Source organism: Anomaloglossus baeobatrachus, chromosome 4 (assembly GCF_048569485.1).
Source record: "Anomaloglossus baeobatrachus isolate aAnoBae1 chromosome 4, aAnoBae1.hap1, whole genome shotgun sequence".
Taxonomy (NCBI): domain Eukaryota; kingdom Metazoa; phylum Chordata; class Amphibia; order Anura; family Aromobatidae; genus Anomaloglossus; species Anomaloglossus baeobatrachus.
Genome location: NC_134356.1, coordinates 514,826,872 through 514,841,315, shown reverse-complemented (window position 1 = coordinate 514,841,315; position 14,444 = coordinate 514,826,872). Strand labels below are relative to the sequence as shown.

Below are 14,444 nucleotides of genomic sequence, written 5' to 3'. Positions count from 1 at the left end.
CACAGGAAAAATATATTATTGACCTGAAAATGTATTATCCCAGATTATAAAACTAAATTTTCCTTCCAAAAATTTGGGAGGAAAATGGGGGATGTGTCTTCTAAGCTGAATGTAGCTTATTGAGGGATGGTGGAGAGGGGTCATGGGAGGCAGGAGCGATGCTGCGGGCTGTGCACTGCTCTCTGGGTGGTGCTGATGCTGGGTTGTGCTCACTGCAGGCGGTGAGGCAGGGTCCATCCTGAAAATGTTGGTGGTGCGGGCTTGAAATAATGGCCTCCGGATTCTGTGCATGCCCAGATTGCGCTCTCGGCTTAAGATCTCATCTGCGCATGCACCACCTCTGGTCCATTGATTTCCCAGCAAAGAATGTAAGGATAATGGTTCCCAGAAATGGCGTGTGCGCAGATAAAATCTTGGCTCATCTTTGAGCTGAAAGCGCAATCTGTGCACGGAAGCCATTTCTTTGAAGCCCACATCGCCGACAGTATTTGGATGCTCCTGCCTCACAGCCCCCACAGCGAGCATCTGGGACACTCACCACACTGCCTGCAGCCTCGCCCTATGCCACCACCGCTTTTGCCTCCTGTGACCTCACTCCACCACCGCTGCTGCCCTCCCCCTTTGGTAAGACACCACCAAATTATAAAACAAACCCCATGTTTTTTTATTCTTTTTTTTCCTCTAAATTTGGGGTGTCTCTTATAATCCGGTGCATTTTATAAAATGAAAAATACGGTACTTAAGCTCACAAATTGGCCAATTCTTGACAGCCTAACAGCCAGGGACAAGGCGTACCTCTTTGTTGGGACCCTAAACTTATACGCCTCTTCCCAGGCTGAAAGCCTACAATTTTAAAGGCAGGCAGGATCTATCCTATAAGCTTTCAGCCAGAGTAGAGGCATATACAGTGCCTACAAGTAGTATTCAACCCCCTGCAGATTTAGCAGGTTTACACATTCGGAATTAACTTGGCATTGTGACATTTGGACCGTAGATCAGCCTGGAAGTGTGAAATGCACTGCAGCAAAAAAGAATGTTGTTTTTTTGTTTTTTTTTTTTAAACTGTGAAAAGTTTATTCAGAGGGTCATTTATTATTCAACCCCTCAAACCACCAGAATTCTGTTTGGTTCCCCTAAAGTATTAAGAAGTATTTCAGGCACAAATAACAATAAGCTTCACATGTTTGGATTAATTATCTCTTTTTCCAGCCTTTTCTGACTAATTATGACCCTCCCCAAACTTGTGAACAGCACTCATACTTGGTCAACATGGGAAAGACAAAGGAGCATTCCAAGGCCATCAGAGACAAGATCGTGGAGGGTCACAAGGCTGGCAGGGGGTACAAAACCCTTTCCAAGGAGTTGGGCCTACCTGTCTCCACTGTTGGGAGCATCATCTGGAAGTGGAAGGCTTATGGAACTACTGTTAGCCTTCCACGGCCTGGACAGCCTTTGAAAGTTTCCACCCGTGCCGAGGCCAGGCTTGTCCGAAGAGTCAAGGTTAACCCAAGGTCAACAAGGAAGGAGCTCCGGGAAGATCTCATGGCAATGGGGACATTGGTTTCAGTCAATACCATAAGTAACGTACTCCACCGCAATGGTCTCCGTTCCAGATTAGCCCGTAAGGTACCTTTACTTTCAAAGCGTCACGTCAAGGCTCGTTTACAGTTTGCTCATGATCACTTGGAGGACTCTGAGACAGACTGGTTCAAGGTTCTCTGGTCTGATGAGACCAAGATCGAGATCTTTGGTGCCAACCACACACGTGACGTTTGGAGACTGGATGGCACTGCATACGACCCCAAGAATACCATCCCTACAGTCAAGCATGGTGGTGGCAGCATCATGCTGTGGGGCTGTTTCTCAGCCAAGGGGCCTGGCCATCTGGTCCGCATCCATGGGAAGATGGATAGCACGGCCTACCTAGAGATTTTAGCCAAGAACCTCCGCTCCTCCATCAAGGATCTTAAGATGGGTCGTCAGTTCATCTTCCAACAAGACAACGACCCAAAGCACACAGCCAAGAAAACCAAGGCCTGGTTCAAGAGGGAAAAAAATCAAGGTGTTGCAGTGGCCTAGTCAGTCTCCTGACCTTAACCCAATTGAAAACTTGTGGAAGGAGCTCAAGATTAAAGTCCACATGAGACACCCAAAGAACCTAGATAACTTGGAGAAGATCTGCATGGAGGAGTGGGCCAAGATAACTCCAGAGACCTGTGCCGGCCTGATCAGGTCTTATAAAAGACGATTATTAGCTGTAATTGCAAACAAGGGTTATTCCACAAAATATTAAACCTAGGGGTTGAATAATAATTGACCCACACTTTTATGTTGAAAATGTATTAAAATTTAACTGAGCAACATAAGTTGTTGGTTTGTAAGATTTATGCATCTGTTAATAAATCCTGCTCTTGTTTGAAGTTTGCAGGCTCTAACTTATTTGCATCTTATCAAACCTGCTAAATCTGCAGGGGGTTGAACACTACTTGTAGGCACTGTAAGGTTAAGGATCCCACAAAAGGGTACACCTTGTCACTAGCTGTTGGTTTTTCAAGAATTGGCCAATTTGTGCTCTAAGTACCTCATTTTTTAAGTTAATTTCTATAGCAGTAATTCAATTCCAATGTCATATATTTAATGTTTACATATTATTGCATTTCAGACTGCTACTCTATTTTTTTTGTTATATTGACTAGTTGTCTCAGCTTGCACCTCTTCACACTTGCCTTATTCTTGGAAGTGCTGGTCAGTTTTTTGATATCTGTAGCCAGTGGCGTAACTAGAGTTGGATGGGCCCCGGTGCAAAGTTTAGACCTGGGCCCCCCCTCCACATACACAGACACTTGGGGTAAGGCATACCTCCCAACTTTTAAAGAAGGAAAAGAAGGACAAAGTTTGCGGCGCGCGTAGCGCGCCGCGGCAAATTTTTAGGCCACGCCCCCTAACCACACCCATTTCACAGTCACGCCCATATCCACTCCCCATCCACACCCATTCAGCATGGACACGCAGGCAGCCGGCGGGCCTCCAGCATGGACACGCAGGCAGCCGGCGGGCCTCCAGCATGGACACGCAGGCAGCCGGCGGGCCTCCAGCATGGACACGCAGGCAGCCGGCGGGCCTCCAGCATGGACACGCAGGGAGCCACAGTGAGGCGGCCGGTCGCCCACACAGTGAGGTGGCCGGTCGCCTTCACAGACAGGCGGCAGGGGGGCGCCCGCACAGACAGGCGGCAGGGGGGCGCCCGCACAGACAGGCGGCAGGGGGGCGCCCGCACAGACAGGCGGCCGGGGGGCGCCCACACAGACAGGCAGCCGGGGGGCGCCCGCACAGACAGGCGGCCGGGGGGCGCCCGCACAGAAAGGCGGCCGGCCGACCGCACAGACAGGCGGCCGGCCGACCGCACAGAGAGGCTCCGGCCGGGGGTGAGGGGGGGGGAGGGAGGGAAATCAGCGCTGGGGAGATTTTACTGTACCAGCAGCAGCACAGGCAGCGCTCCTCTCTGTTATGCCACGTCTACTGGGATGGTAGGAGGGAAAAGCAGGGAGGCGGAGAGAGAGTGGGTGGGCGGAGCCCGGGAGCCGGCCGTCCCGATCGTGGCAACGGGACAAACAACGTAAAGCGTGAAAGTCCCGCTGTATCCGGGACGGTTGGGAGGTATGGGGTAAGGGATAATGACACTGACACTCGGGGTACAGGATAATGACGCTGACACTTGGCTCTCACCCACAGCACCCTGAAATCCCTCTATCAGCACCCAGCTTTCCTATGTTCTGATATTTATCTTGTCCTCAGCACCCAGCTTTCCCATATCAGAGCATGAGAAAGCTGGGTGTTGAGAGATGTATATCAGAACATGGGAAAGCTGGGTGCTGAGAGATGTATAGCAGAACATGGGAAAGCTGGGTGCTGAGAGATGTATAGCAGAGCATGGGAAAGCTGGGTACTGAGAGATGTACAGCAGAGCATGGGAAAGCTGGGTGCTGAGAGATGTATAGCAGAGCATGGGAAAGCTGGGTGCTGAGAGATGTATATCAGAACATGGGAAAGCTGGGTGCTGAGAGATGTATATCAGAACATGGGAAAGCTGGGTGCTGAGAGATGTATAGCAGAGCATGGGAAAGTTGGCTGCTGAGGGAAAGAGCCTTTTTCCCTCAGCACAAAACATTTCCATCCCATACTTGTATCTTTGTCCCCCCTGTATAAAGTTCTCAAAATACTATAACAGCCCCCACATAGCCTTCCAAATAATTGTATAAAGGGTCTCACATAACTCTTCATATATTAGAATGCAGATACATAGCCCTCCATATATTATAATGCACCCCCATAATCCTCCATGTATAAAGTAGCCCTTCAATTATAATGCATTTCCCATAGTTCTCCATGTATTAAAATTCACCCCATAGTACTTCATATATTATACTGCACCACATAGTCCTCCATGTTTTATAATGCACTTCCATAGTCCATGTATAAGGTAGCCTCCATAGTCCTCCATATATTATAATGCAGCCCCCATAGTCCTATATGTATTATAATCCAGCCCCATCAATTTTCATATTGTATTATGCAGCCCCATACTCCTCCATGTATAATGTACCCCTAGTCCATGTATAAGGTGTCCTTCATGTTTTTTATGCAGTCCCATAGACCTCCATGTGTCATGCAGCCAGCCACCCCAGGGCCTCCATGTGTCATGCAGCCAGGCCCCTCCAGGGCCTCCATGTGTCATGCAGCCAGGCCCTCAGGCCTCCATGTCATGCAGCCAGGACCCTCCAGGCATCCATGTGTAATGCAGCCAGGCCCCTCCAGGCCTCCATGTGTCATGCAGCCAGGCCCCTCCAGGCCTCCATGTGTCATGCAGCCAGGCCCCTCCAGGCCTCCATGTGTCATGCAGCCAGGCCCCTCCAGGCCTCCATGTGTCATGCAGCCAGGCCCCTCCAGGCCTCCATGTGTCATGCAGCCAGCCACCCCAGGGCCTCCATGTGTCATGCAGCCAGGCCCCTCCAGGGCCTCCATGTGTCATGCAGCCAGGCCCTCAGGCCTCCATGTCATGCAGCCAGGACCCTCCAGGCATCCATGTGTAATGCAGCCAGGCCCCTCCAGGCCTCCATGCGTCATGCAGCCAGGCCCCTCCAGGCCTCCATGTGTCATGCAGCCAGGCCCCTCCAGGCCTCCATGTGTCATGCAGCCAGGCCCCTCCAGGCCTCCATGTGTCATGCAGCCAGGCCCCTCCAGGCCTCCATGTGTCATGCAGCCAGGCCCCTCCAGGCCTCCATGTGTCATGCAGCCAGCCACCCCAGCGCCTCCATGTGTCATGCAGCCAGCCACCCCAGGCCCTCCATGTGTCATGCAGCCAGGCCCCCAGGCCTCCATGTCAAGCAGCCAGGACCCTCCAGGCCTCCATGTCATGCAGCCAGGCCCCTCCAGGCCTCCATGTGTCATGCAGCAAGGCCCCTCCAGGCCTCCATGTGTCATGGAGCCAGCAAAATAAAAAAACAAGTACCTCTCTTCTCCTTTTGACCCCTGCAACCACGGTAGTTATGACCCTGCACCCCCCATAGCACACACACTACACCCCCATATGTCACACACCCTGCTCACATATCTCACCCTGCCTGTACCCCAACTTACCCCTCTCAAACACTCTGCACCCCTTCACATCCTTCTGTCACAGTCTGCAGCCCTCATATGCCACTCACCCTGCACTCCCCTCCCCCTCGTGCCCCCTCTTTTCTCATTACCAGTCATCATGTGTCCATGTCTCCTTCAGGAATCCGTATCTTCTGATGCTTTCTCCCCGGCATCCTGTGTCTCCTCCCACACACTCACATGGGCGTGACATCATCGCAGGTCCTGGAAGGATGGATTTCGTCTGCTGTGCAGGAGCGCTTCTGCTCTGCCGCAGCTCAGAAACGCCTGGTGGGTCTCTCCAGGTCAGGGGGCCCCTCTGCCCCCTGCTGACACCGGGCCCCCTGACTCACAGGCCGGCCCCCTGGCGGTCGCGTAGTCGGCCACTACACAGCGCATCTCCTCTGTTACAGAGAGGAGCCGGCTGTGCAGAGCGGCTGCCGGGCCCCTAAAACCCTGCGGGCCCGGTCGCAGTGGCGACCGCTGCGACCGCGGTCGTTACGCCCCTGTCTGTAGCATATTCCTCCTGACGGGAGTTTTCAATTAAAATTGGATCCTGCCTGCCCTTAAAATTATAGGCTTTCAAACCAGGTAAAGACGTATAAGCTTAAGGTCCCAACAAAAGGGTATGCCTTGTCGCTGGCTGTTTGTTCATTGATCAAATATATCAGTAATTTCTTAGGCAAGTTTAAGACATGTAGGTTGTATAGGCACACATGTGCTCCCATATTATCCAGATCCAACCATGGGATCTGGGAGGCCGTCAGGTCGGATCCTTACATGCACAGTCAGGTGATCAGCATTTGACATAGGGGAGCATAAATGCATCCTTTATATGTTAGTTTTATATAGAGATGATAGAGTACCGTAATATTCATAATCGCTACACCCGTAATGAATACTTTGCATTATTCATGTATTCGTTACAAATAGCGAGTATAATGCATGTTAATGGGATATGCAAGTAATTTTCTGCTGGACCCAACAGAGAGGTCTGGGGGCCTGAGGAAAAGGCTGAAATGGATAGAAAAGTGATAAAAGTGAATGTGGAGTGCCTGGAGAATATGCCTGCATGCATTTCTGACTCACACATGGTTTCTCAGAATGAGGATGTCACAGTATTATGCCACTTATTCTCTCTCTGTCGCTCTCTTTCTCAGCTGCATAGTCACCAATCACGGCGTAGCGCGGCTGTCACACTGCTCCCGCTGCCTCTCTTCTTCTTTCCTACCTGCTCATTAGTCTCATTACATATTCACTGCACCCGCTCATTAGGCTCATACATATTCACTGCTTCACCCGCACACCGGTGGCTGTGATTGGTTGCAGTCAGACCTGCCCCCACGCTGAGTGACAGCTGTCCGACTTCAACCAATCACAGCCGCCGGTGGGCAGGTCTACACGGTGTGCAGAATTATTAGGCACATGAGTATTTTGATCACTGATGATAATTTTTATACATGTTGTCCTACTCCAATCTGTATAGGCTTGAGAGCCAACTACCAATTAAGTAAATCAGGTGATGTGCATCTCTTTAATGAGGAAGGGTGGGTGTAATGACATCAACACCCTATATAAAGTGTGCTTAATTATTAGGCAACTTCCTTTCCTTTGGCAAAATGGGTCAGAAGAGAGATTTGATGGGCTCTGAAAAGTCCAAAATTGTGAAATGTCTTGCAGAGGGATGCAGCAGTCTTGAAATTGCCAAACGTTTGAAGCGTGATCACAGAATAATCAAGCATTTTATGGCAAATAGCCAACAGGGTCGCAAGAAGCGTGTTAGGCACAAAAGGTTCAAAATAACTGCACATGAATTGAGGAAAATCAAGCGTGAAGCTGCCAAGATGCCATTTGCCACCAGTTTGGCCATATTTCAGAGCTGCAACGTTACTGGAGTATCAAAAAGCACAAGGCGTGCCATACTCAGGGACATGACCAAGGTAAGGAAGGCTGAAAACGACCACCTTTGAACAAGAAACCTAAGATAAAACGTCAAGACCGGGCCAAGAAATTTTTTAAGACTGATTTTTCAAAGGTTTTATGGACTGATCAAATGAGATTGACTCTTGAAGGGGCAGATGGATGGGCCAGAGGCTGGATCAGTAAAGAGCAGAGAGCTCCACTCTGACTCAGACGCTAGCAAGGTGGAGGTGAGGTACTGGTATGGACTGGTATCAAAGATGAACTTGTGGGACCTTTTCGGGTTGAGGATGGAGTGAAGCTCAACTCCCAGACCTACTGCCAGTTTCTGGAAGACAACTTCTTCAAGCAGTGGTACTGGAAGAAGTCGGTATCGTTCAAGAAAAACATGATTTTCATGCAGGGCAATGCTCCATCACATGCATCCAACTACTCCACAGTGTGGCTTGCCAGTAAAGGTGAAAAAGAGGAAAAAATAATGACATGGCCCCCTTGTTCACCTAATCTGAACCCCATAGAGAACCTGTGGTCCCTCAAAATGTGAGATCTACAGGGAGGGAAAACAGTACACCTCTCAGAACAGTGTCTGGGAGGCTGTGGTGGCTGCTGCGCGCAATGTTGATTGTAAACAGATCAAGCAAGCAACTGACAGAATCTATGGATGGTAGGCTGTTGAGTGTCATTATAAAGAAAGGTGGCTATATTGGTCACTAATCTTTTAGGGTTTTGTTTTTGCATGTCAGAAATCTTTATTTCTAAATTTTGTACAGTTATATTGGTTTATCTAATGAAAATAAACAAGTGAGATGGGAATATATTTGTTTTTTATTAAGTTGCCTAATAATTCTGCACAGTAATAGTTACCGGCACAAACAGATATCCTCCTAAAATAGCCAAATCTAAAAAAACCCACTCCAACTTCCAAAAATATTAAGCTTTGATATTTATGAGTCTTTTGGGTTGATTGAGAACATAGTTGTTGATCAATAATAAAAAAAATCCTCTAAAATAAAACTTGCCTAATAATTCTGCACACGGTGTATATCGTACAGTAAAATAAATAATTAAAAAAAAAACGACATGCGGTCCCCCCAATTTTGATACCCAGCCAAGAAAAAGCCTCACAGCTGAGAGCTGGTATTCTCAGGCTGGGGAGACCCATGTTATTGGGAGCCTCAGAACCTAAAAGTATCATCCAGCAGCCGCCCGTTAATGCCACATCCATTAGATGCGACAGTCCCGGGACTTTACCCTACTCATCTTGATTGCCCTGATGCAGTGGCATAATGAGGGGTAAATAACAGTGCACAGCTGTCATCTAGCCCAGAATTAGTGATGGGAAGTGGACTTCTATGAGACCCCCCATCACTAATCCTATAAGTAAAAAGAAATACCCATACATCGAGAGAAATCCTTTACTTGGAATAAAATACAAAACCACCCTCTTTCACCACTTTATTAACCACAAAATACCCAGGTCTGACGTAATCCACATGAGGTCCCACAACAGTCCTGACTCTGCTACATCCGAGCCTGGAGAGACCGAAAACATTTCCGATCTCTCCAGGCTGTGGGAAACACTGGTAAAAAGGACCCGGCTGGCAGCAATGACATCATTCAATTCATCAGCGGTCATACCCAGGTTCCCACGGTATGACCTCTGGTGACCTGAAGCACTCTGGCCTAAAGTGCGGGGTCATGTCCCACACCCCGCCAGTACTTTAACATTGACAGTGCCATCATGGAGGTGCGGGCTGCCCCACACTCCCCGCACAGCATTGTCAGTGTTTAACTACAGGGCCGTGTCCCACTCCCCACCAGTACTTCAACACTGACAATGCCATCTGGGGAAAGTGGTAATCACAGCCTGCAATCTGCTGTCAGCGTGGGGTGTCTCGGCAGCTCCTCCTGGCATAGCACACAGCTCTGACAGGAGGAACTGCTGAGGACCGAGGTCAGTACATACTGCGGCGAGTAGTGATCACAGCCTGCCATCTACTGTCAGCCTGGGGTGTCTCGGCAGCTCCTCCTAGCAGAGCAAACAGCTCTGCCAGGAGGAGCTGCTGGGGACTGAGGTGAGTACATGCTGCGGCAGAGCTGTTTGCTCTGCTAGGAGGAGCTGCCGAGATACCCCAGGCTGACAGCAGATGGCAGACTGTGATCACCGAGGTCGCTCGTCGTTATGACGTCAAACACAGCAATGCATGCTGACACCAACGATCAAAAAATGAACCAGGACGTTCAGGTACAATCGGCGATATCGCAGCGGGGGGGGGATCGCTGCTATGTGTCACACGTAGCGAGATCGGCAGCGAGGTCGCTGTTGCGTCACAAAACCTGTGACGTTTCAGCGATCTCGCTAACGACATCGCTATGTGTAACAGGGCCTTTAAACTAACCTTGAACTATAAATGTGCAATCATCTCTGAGTGAGAAAGTTATTCAGCATGTCAAATATGCAACAGGTAAAATAAGGAGGTGAGAACAACATTTCTGAGCACGTTGTGTATTTTTAGTGAGTGGCCATGCTTTTGAAGATGACATACCTAAAGGGTCCACAGTTAACGGATGGTTTATACCGTACGATTGCAAACACAGTTGGCAGCATGCAAAGAAAAAGCATGAAGAGAAGCATAGCCAGGTAGAAGTTGTTAGACCTGTAACGAAAGATAGACAATTTTGTGAGAGAGAGAGAGAGAGAATTATAGTTAATTATGATGCTCAAGAAATTAGTTAATTTATTTTTTATTGTGTTTTACCGCAATTTTAAAGTTTATGCTTTTTGTTAAATAAGTCTTCTAAAAACAGCAGAAATAATAGCTACATAGTCAATTACATAATTATTGAATTCTACTATGATCATGGATAAAATGTGTAATTTAAAAATTTAGATCTGAGAAGAAATATACTCTAATTACAACAGATTTACCAACTATCAGTATGTTCTTAAGGGGTTGTTCCTTAAATAAAGTACATTTTAAGGAATAGATCTTGGAATAATAATAACTTCCACAATTGAATGTGTTGAAGAAATGTTCCAGTGCGGAGATAATCTTATATATGTGCCCCTGCTGTATACTATTATTTGCTTTATCCGTCCATGTCGAGCTTATCCTGTTTACGGTGGGTACATACCACAGCTCCTGTCCATGAGGGAAACCATAAGTCAATTATGATAAGTGAGTATACAGACATATCAACTGGGGCTCACATCTGTTGCTTTTATGAGTTAATATATTTCTTTTCCTGAGGTAACACAGGAGTGAGTGTTTCTGCCAAGTCTCCAGCACTTTGAATTCATCATAAATCAAGTCAGTGACATAGGAGCTCTAGTGGCCACTGAGCTTATATGTCACGGACTTGATTTATGATGCGCTTACAGCAATCACATGATGTCTTGCTCACTGCTGGGGATGAGTCGGAGAGCACAAGGGATTGCGCATCCCAAAGGTGAGGTGGACCTACTGGACTACAGGGGGGACCCGGACCCACCCAGGCAAGAGAAGGGAAGGGCGGCATCCAGGGACTGTGGCAGTTGAGCCGGGATTAGGTGACCGCAGGACAGGAGGACAGGCAGGGTCAGAAAGGACTGGCACGTGAACACAGTACAGTTCAGGCTGGTCCCAGGACACAGGAACAGACCAGAAACTCAGGCAGGACGGATCAGGGATACTGGCTGGTCCCGGCCACGGAGACGGACAGGAACACAGGTGTGACGCCCTGGCAAAACCAGGTAGTCACAAATAGGCCCCCGCACAACACCTTCCCCCATTAGGAAACACACAGCCAACCAGAAACCCTAGTCACCCCACCTTAGGGAAAGATAGACACACCAGTGGGCAAGACTAGGCGGTTGGGACATGTCCACCCAGGGGTCCAGACAGCCCGGGATGGGAAAACAAAGCAGAGGAGTCTGAAGTTCAGTTTGGAGAGGAGTGTGGGCTGGAGCTAAGTGTAGCTCCAGCAGGAAAGTTCAAGTTGAACGGTACCAGGGTAGGAGCCCTGGTGCCACTGGCTAGGAGGCCAACAGTGGTCTCCGTCAGCAGGAGATGGGAAGACGGTTCGGCAGAACCGAGGTGGACCGGGACAGGGTTGTAGCCCACTGGTCTCGACACGGGGAACCGACCCGGAAACCGTAGCACAAAGGGGGGTACTCGGACTCTGAAGCCAGAACCGGAAACAAGTGGACTGGTTAATTCACCGATTGAGGCCAGGACTAGAGGTTCTGTCCCACCCAAAGTCCCTCATAGAAGACAACAGCCCACCGATAGGGATAAGAAGTCACCGCCAGGGCCCATAGATCCCACGGGCCAGCGTCTGTGGGCACGGCTCCTTTGGCTACATCCAGCCGGGAGCGGACTCCTGAGTTTCACGCTAGGAAGTCCACCTTACACAAAACAGTGCAGAGAAAAGGATAGAGACCACCAGCCGGGTGGGGGACCTGAATGCAATTGGCCGCGGCATCGTCCACCATCACCTTGGTTTACCAGAGACTTGTGTGGTTTATTAACCGTGAGTACACCAACACTCCCTGCGGTCGCTATCCCCTGCACAGAGACACCGGGTCCCGGGGCCACCATCCCTACCCACGGAGGGGTTAACAACTGGCTGCACAACATCTCCCCCGGGTGCCCTACAGCAGCAGCAGTGGTGCCCCATTTCACCACACACCGTGGGTGGCGTCACGAACTTACTACGGCCTAGCCCGTACATCTACGTCCTCCCATTTATTCTGCGTGTCCGCGAGACCCCCGGGTCCGGAGACCCTCAAGCCACCACCCCAGCAGGCCCGGACCCGAGCAGCACCGGCTGCTGGCACGGGGGCGGCCAGGGCCGGATTAAGGTTGGTGGGGGCCCCTGGGCAGAAAATCTGGTGGGGGCCCAATAACGTTAACATTTTAACCATAACAGTAGAGCACGAACTGTAGCATTTAGATATAAATACTGCACCTCAGTCTCACATTCCCCCTCCTCAGCATACTGTGCCCTCCATACTGTGCCCTCACACTGGCCCCCATGCTGCCCCTTCTCTATACTGCCTACCTCCTTCACTATCCAGTCACTATACTGCACCTTAGTCTTGCATTCCCCTCCGCAGCATACTGTGTCCTCCATACTGTGCCCTCACACTGGCCACCATGCTGCCCCTTCTCTATACTGCCTACCTCCTTCACTATCCAGTCACTATACTGCACCTTAGTCTTGCATTCCCCTCCGCAGCATACTGTGTCCTCCATACTGTGCCCTCACACTGGCCACCATGCTGCCCCTTCTCTATACTGCCTACCTCCTTCACTATCCAGTCACTATACTGCACCTTAGTCTTGCATTCCCCTCCGCAGCATACTGTGACCTCCATACTGTGTCCTCACACTGGCCACCATGCTGCCCCTTCTCTATACTGCCTACCTCCTTCACTATCCAGTCACCATACTGCACCTCAGTCTCACATTCCCCCTCCTCAGTATACTGTGTCCTCATACTGGCCACCATGCTGCCCCTTCTCTATGCTGCCTACCTGCTTCATTATCCAGTCACTATACTGTATCTCCGTCTCACTTTCCCCCTTCTCAGCATCCTATGCCCTCCATACTGTGCCCTCACACTGGCCACCATGCCGCCCCTTCTCTATACTGCCTACCTCCTTCACTATCCAGTCACCATACTGCACCTCAGTCTTACATTCCCCTCCGCAGCATACTGTGTCCTCCATACTGTGCCCTCACACTGCCCACCATGCTGCCCCTTCTCTATACTGCCTATCTCCTTCACTATCCAGTCACTATACTGCACCTCAGTCTCACATTCCCCCTCCTCAGCATACTGTGCCCTCCATACTGTGCCCTCACACTGGCCACCATACTGCTCCTTCTCTATACTGCACCTCAGTCTCACATTCCCTCTCCTCAGCATACTGTGTCCTCCATACTGTGCCCTCACACTGGCCACCATACTGCCCCTTCTCTATACTGCTTATCCCCCCTCCCCCACTACCCAGTCTCCATTCTATGCCCCGCACACTTTTCTTTCCCAATACTGTCCACTTACAATTTTCTCCCACCATACTTCTGCCTCACATTTTCCAATGGTGCCCCCCTGATTGCTGTGCAGGGACAAATATGCCGCATGCCCCCCAAAGGTACGCCCCTGTACAGTGTACAGGAAAATACATGACTGGTACACGCAGGGCCGGCTCCATGTTTTTGTAGGTCCTGGGCGAAAAAGTCTCAGTGGGCCCCATCCACACATAGACATGCACAGATACTGTACATACACATACAGGCATACGTACACATACAGTATATATTTAAAGACAAATTCACAAAAACACATATAAACAGACATAAATCTAGACACAGTCATACACACCGACATACATAGATGACACATAGATACGCATCACACATGCACACACAGACAAATTTTTATATTTTTATCTAATTTTTAATATTGGGAAGCCGGCAACAGCCTCATTCACCTCCCCGCTTGTCTCCATCCAGCTCCTCCTGGGCACGTGTCTGTGCCACGCTGATTGGTGGCTGACACTAACAGACATGGCCGCACAGAGAACACTAACACTGCTGTATATACATCACAAGAGAGGCTGGGGACATACACATTACTGGGGACATCCATATTACTGAGGAAAGGGGTACATAGCAATGGGGGGCATACAGCTCTAGAGGGGGGCAGTGGCTCTGAGGTGGGGGGGACAAAGAGCTCTGAGGTGGGGGATGACATGCAGCTCTGGGGATATACAGCTCTGTGGTGTAGAGGACATACAACTCTGGGGGTATAGTATTATGCAGCCCCCATATTCCTCCATATAGTGTTATGAAGCTCCCATAGTCCTCCATATAGTATTATGCAGCCCCCATGTAGCACTATGC

The 14,444-nt window shown here is 49.8% G+C and overlaps 1 protein-coding gene across 1 annotated transcript in view; it reads right to left on the bottom strand.

Annotated features, from left to right (window-relative positions):
- The window catches only part of TMC3 (transmembrane channel like 3), a 124,387-nt gene that overhangs the window by 25,527 nt on the left and 84,416 nt on the right, over positions 1–14,444 (bottom strand). The window contains exon 17 of the mRNA XM_075342776.1: positions 10,101–10,211. Coding sequence (XP_075198891.1) covers positions 10,101–10,211 — 111 coding nt within the window. The remainder of the gene's footprint in view (positions 1–10,100; positions 10,212–14,444) is intronic.